The 6,000-nt window shown below is 46.4% G+C and overlaps 1 protein-coding gene and 1 long non-coding RNA gene across 2 annotated transcripts in view; one reads left to right on the top strand and one right to left on the bottom strand.

Annotated features, from left to right (window-relative positions):
- LOC140197912 (uncharacterized) overlaps positions 1-6,000 on the bottom strand; it is an 86,550-nt gene that overhangs the window by 79,601 nt on the left and 949 nt on the right. The gene's annotated exons all lie outside the window — the stretch shown is intronic.
- The window catches only part of LOC140197911 (polyunsaturated fatty acid lipoxygenase ALOX8-like), a 62,926-nt gene that overhangs the window by 16,504 nt on the left and 40,422 nt on the right, over positions 1-6,000 (top strand). Inside the window, exon 2 of the mRNA XM_072258510.1 lies at positions 5,910-6,000. This exon is cut by the window's right edge and continues 114 nt beyond it. Within this exon, the coding sequence (XP_072114611.1) occupies positions 5,910-6,000 (91 nt within the window). The remainder of the gene's footprint in view (positions 1-5,909) is intronic.

Here is a 6,000-nt window from a genome sequence, read left to right on the forward strand (position 1 = left end):
CTCGCGTGTTAAAATCCCCCACAATTATCATAACAGTGCCATTCTGATAAGCCTTTTCTATTTCCAGTTGTAATTTGTAGTCCACATCCCTGCAGCTGTTTGGAGGCCTATAAATAACTGCCATCAGGGTCCTTTCACCCCTGCTATTTCTTAGCTCAACCCATAAAGATTCTGCACCTTCCGATTCTATATCACCTCTTTCTAATGATTTAATATCATTTCTTACCAATAAAGCCACGCCTCCCCCTCTGCCTACCTTCTTATCCTTCCGATACACCGTGTATCCTTGGACGTTCAGCTCCCAGAGACATGCATCCTTCAGCCAGGTCTCAGTGATGGCCACAATATCATACCTGCCAATCTGTAGCTGTACGACAAGATCATACACCTTATTCCTTATGCTGCGTGCATTTAAGTACAACACCTTAAGACCAGTATTTGATACCTTTCGCTTTGATTTCACTGCAACTTTATTACACTGCAACTCATCCCAATGGCTACAAAATTGCCCCATCACCTGCCTGTCTTTCCTGACATCTTTACTGCTCACTATCTTAGATTTATTTCTGTTTTCCCCTTCCTCTGCTCTGTCATTCCTGTTCCCATCCTCCCTGCCAAATTAGTTTAAACCCTCCCTAACAGCTCTATTAAACTTTCCCGCCAGGATATTGGTTCCCTTCGGGTTCAGGTGTAACCTGTCCTTTTTGAACAGGTCATACTTCCCCCAGAAGAGATCCCAATTATCCAAGAATCTGAAGCCCTGCCCCCTGCACCAGTCTCTCAGCCACGCATTCATCTGCCTGATCCTACTATTCTTGCCCTCGCTGGCACATGGCACATTTCTGCTGGTTCTTTTAACCCATTACGGGGTACGTAACAGCTTTCAGTACTGTTGTATTAGTTTTCGTAAAACCAATAGGATTATTGCCACTCGTTGCTCCCCTGGGGTGGTTAACGAATGTAATAATTGAGGGGCTTACTCCCCCAACCCGGTTACTCCATCTGCCGTTGCGGAAGAATATGTATAGTGCTGTTTCCCCACCGAGTCCTTGCAGTGGCTGCACGACTTCCTGCGGCCTGGAATGTGCCAGTTGGTAGTATTTTCTGATGGATATCTCGAAGTGCTGACAGACCAGGGTGGCTCCAGCTCCTAGTTTATCCAATATAAAGAAGCAGAGACATCTCCACACACCGTCTTCTTCACCTCAGTGTCGAGGTGTCCTTCAGTTACCACGTTACCCTATATAATGGGGCCGTGCCCTTGGCAGGCATAATCGACAAAATTTCCCTGTCTTTAGTTGGTCGCTTCGGAGCTCGGAAACTTAGTTCGTGGAGCCGGACTCCGTTTGAAAGAACGAGCGTGAGTATTTCCTTTCTTTCAAAAATAATCCTAATTGATAACGAAAGAGCTCCCGAGGGCGGAGTGCTGGTGTGGGGTCACAACCATCGCTCTGCGCGGTACAGAGTACAGCTCACGTACGCAGCTGCTCCGGTTGGGTTTGTGCTCAGTGTTCCCGGTGCCGGACACAGTCGCGGTGGTATCTTCCCCTCTAGAGATTCCTGGCTGATTCAGCCTCCTAGTGACAAGCTTTCCAACCGGACACTGCCCCTCAAGGACCGCGAGTGAGGGTTTGGGTCAGGGCTCAGCGTATGGCGTTCAGTAGTTAGCGTAGTGGCTGTGAGTTTGTAGTCACCGTACAGTGACATCAGTGCTCAGCGTAGCTGAGGCTAGGAGTCAGTGTACAATCATAGACCACTACAGCACATAAACAGATGTACCAGCCCAACTAGTCAGTGACTAGTACCGCCAAGCCGCAGATACTGCAGCCTCCTTCAGGTTCACGTTACTTATCGAAACTTTACTGAAATGTTGCAATCGAGCCCACATCCATCAATTCCACCGGCAGCTCGTTCCACATTCGCATCACCTTCTGAGTGAAGATGTTCCTCCTCATGTTTCCCTTAAATATTTCATCCTCTACCCTTAATCCGCGTTACTAACGTCTTATCCAACTTCAGCATAACACCCCGACCCCTGTACTCAGTACTTTGATTAATAAAAGCCTACGTGCCCACAGCTCTTCTCATGACCCTATGTACCCGTGACACCGTTTTTAAGGAATTATAGATCTGTGTTCCCAGATCCCTCCGTCCTATCGCACTCCTCAGCGCCCTACCATAGACTGTGTACGCCCCACCCTGGCTCGTTCTCCCAGAAGGGGAGGCACGATAGCGTAACGATTAGCATAACGCTTTACTGCGACAGTGATCCGGATTCAACACTTGATGCTCTCTGTAAGTAGTTTATATATTATCTCCATGACTGTGTGGGTTTCCTCCGGGTGCTCCGAATTCCTCCCCAATTCTAAAGACTTTCTTTCAGGTTAGGGTAAGTAAATTGTAAACATTCAATGTCAACCCCGGAAGCGTGGCTACACTGGGGGCTTTCCCCAGCTTAATCCTTGCTGATTTGACAGAGTTATTTTGCTGTGTACATGTGACAAATAAAACTTATCGTTATCAAAGTGCGACACTGAATAATGAGGGCTCAGCAGACTTCACAATGTGAAGGTCGGTATGCAGTGAAGGTGGAGATCCGCAGCACAGTGCAGGCTTTTCGCACACAGTGTTATACCGATCTTTTAAATGACTCTAAGATTAATCTGAACTGCCCTTCTATATTGCACTCCATTTCCCTGTCATCCATGTGCCTATCCAAGAGTTTCTTCAATGTCCATATTGTATCTACCTCAAACCAGCACCCCTGGCAACACGTTCCATGCACCTGTCACTCTCTGTATTAAAACACTTATCTCTATAATTCCAACATTCAAAGTTTAAAGTAATTTAGTATTAAAGTAAATACACATGTATGGAATCATATACAACCCTGAGGTGCATTTTCCTGTGGGCTATCACAACAAATACAAAAACATAGAATCAATGAAAGACCTTAGCCAACTGAATGGACAACAGCCAACGTGCAAATAGGAACAAACTGTACAAATACAAAGTAAGTAATAATAACAAATAAATAAGCAATGAATATCGAGAACACGAGATGAAGAGTCCTTCAAAGCGAGTTCGTAGGCCGTGGGTACAGCTCGGTGATGGGGCGAGTGAAGTTATCCCGTCTGGTTCTTGAGGGGCTTTGATGACTGAGGGTAATAACTCTTCCTGAGCATGGTGGTGTGCGTCCGAAGGCTCCAGTACCTTCTCACAAATGGCAGCAGTGAGAAGAGAGTATGGCCTGGATGGTGGGGATCACTGATGACGAATGCTGCTTTCCTGCGATAGCGCTCTGTACAGAAATGCTCATTAGCGGGAATGGCGGTACCGATGATGGACTGGGCCGTATCATTACTTATTGTAGGCTATTCCGTGCAAGAACTTTGGTGTTTCCTTACCAGGCTAATGATGCATCTCCGTGGATGTAAGCGCTCCTGGACGGTTGACGTTGAGGCAGGTTACCGCATTCTTCTTCGGCACCGGTATCATTGAAACCTGCTTGAAGCAGGTGGGTACGTCAGATTGCCGAGGCGAGAGGGTAGGATATCGGTGAACACTCCAGCAGTTGATCAGGACAGGACTTTAGTTCTCAGCCAGGTACCGCGTCTGGGCTGGGTGCTTTCCGTGGGTTCACCCTCCTGAAGGGTGCTCTCACGCTGGCCTCAAAAACTGAAATCACAGGGTCATCAGGGGCAGTTGCTATCATGAACATTCCTCCACAATTTGATGGTCAACATGTCTTGAACTCATCTGGGAGCAAAGCCTGTTTTCACCTCTGTTTGATTTCACTTTATAGGACGTGATAGAGTCAAGCCCTGCCGCAGCTGCTTAGCATCCTCCAGTGATTCAGGTTTGCTCCGGAATTGTCACATCGCACGACTGATGACTTTCTGGACATCGTACCTGGATCTCTTGTACTTAACTGGGTCGCCAGACCTGAATGCCTCTGATCTCTACCCACAGACTGCCGATTTCATAGTTCATCCAAGGAATCTGGTTAGGGAAAGCTCTGAATAATTTTGTGGGGACACACTCGTCTACGACTGTTTTTATAAGGTAGGTGACAACAATGAATCCTTGAACACGGCTCAGTCTACCAACCTGAAGCAATCCCGCACAGCTCCTTAGCATCCCGCAACTACCTCTTTGCTGTCCTTAACAAGAGCGCAGAGGACAAAAACTGTGCAAGTAGAAAAAGAAAGAATACATAAATAAATATACAAGCAAATAGATAGATAAGCTTGATGGCTGAGCGGTTGTAACTGTTTTTGAAACTGGTGGTGTGAGTCCTGAGGCTCCTGTACGTTCTTCCAGATGGAGGCAGACAGAAGAGTACATGTCCTGGGAAGTAGAGGTCTCTGATGATGGATTCTACTTTCCTGTGACAACATCTCGTGTATATTTACTCTTGATAGACTGGGACGCATCCACTAATTTTTGTAGGATTTCCCGTTCAAGGGCATTGTTGGTTCCATACCAGGCCGTGATGGAGCCAGTAAATAAACGCTCCACTACATATCTATAGAAGCCAATCAAAGATTTAGGTATCGTACCGAATCTCTGCAAAGTGCTTTCTTTGAAGTTGTCCTTACGTGCAGAGCTCAAGACAGGTCCTCCGAATAATAACATGAGGAATTTAAAGTTCCTGACCCTTTCAAACTCTGATCTTCCGATGAGAACGAGTTCACGGACCTCTGATTTCTTCTCCTGAAGTCAATAATCAGCTTCTTGGTCTTGCTGACATTGAATAAAAGGTTCTTGTTATGGCCCCACTCTGCCAGCTTTTCATTATCCCCCCTGTATGCTGATACATCACCAACTATGACAGCGGTGTGCTCAGCAAACTTGAATGTGGCATTTGAGCTGTGCTGAGCCACACAGTCAGAAGTGCATAATGTGTTGAACAAAGAGCTAAGCACACAGCCGTGTGTTGATGGAGATCGTGGAGAAGATGCTGTTTCCAAGTTGAACAGGCTCATAACGATATCGAAGATCCAATTACACAAGGAGGTATTGCGGCTAAGATCTTGGAGCTTATTGATTAGTTTTGAAGGGATAATGGTTTTGAACGCTGAGATACAGTCGATCAAGAGCATCCTGATGTGTGCATCTTTTCTGTAATTCAGAAGTATATTTAGTAGTTTTGTAAGCAGCCTGCAATGTGTCACTGTGGCTCACCAGCACCATCTTGGATAAAATTAACCAATCACGTTAAAAGTTTACTCCCTGATATTAGTCATTTCCACTCAGTGGACGTTTCTCTGGTTGTGCGCATGCTCCATGGCATTTAGCATTTTGCACACCTCTATCAAGTAACGTCTTACCCTCTTTCGCTCAAAGAGGAAAGCCCAGCTCGCTCAATTTATTCTCATGCGTCATTCTCCCTAATCCAGGCAGCATCCTGGCAAATCTCCACTGAACCCTTTATAAAGCTTCCACATACTTATTTAATGAGGCGACCAGAACTGACCACAATATTCCAGTAGGTATAGTCTAACCAGGGTTCTGTAGTCTTGCAACATTACCTTACGGTTCTTGTACTCAGCCCCTGACTAATGGCCAACGCATAGTACGACTTCTTAAAAACCCTGTCAACTTGTGTGAGTAGTGTTGATCAGGGGTCAGTGTATGATGAGAGTTCTGGGGTGACCACAGTCTGAGGTTGAGTTTTGAGTTCAGTGTATGGTGAGGGTTCAGCCGTAAGTGTACAGTGACGGTTCAGCGGACAGCAAGGTTTGAGGACTCGTATCGGGGTCGTAGTACGGCAAAGTAGAGAGTCTGGGAATAGCGTACAGTGAGGGGACAAATCTCAGCGTACGGTCAGGTGACGGGCATTGCAAGAGTGATATATGTGCCCAGAGGTCTCAGTCTGGCCGCTGTGTTTGACGTTTCCTGTGCAGAGTAAAAGCGTGGAGGTGAAAACACGGTCCGACCTCGGCGACATTCTGCTGGTGAGGCTGTTCAAAAAGAAACACTTTCTGCTGGAGGACA

The sequence above is a fragment of the Mobula birostris genome, chromosome 5, assembly GCF_030028105.1.
Source record: "Mobula birostris isolate sMobBir1 chromosome 5, sMobBir1.hap1, whole genome shotgun sequence".
Lineage (NCBI taxonomy): Eukaryota > Metazoa > Chordata > Chondrichthyes > Myliobatiformes > Myliobatidae > Mobula > Mobula birostris.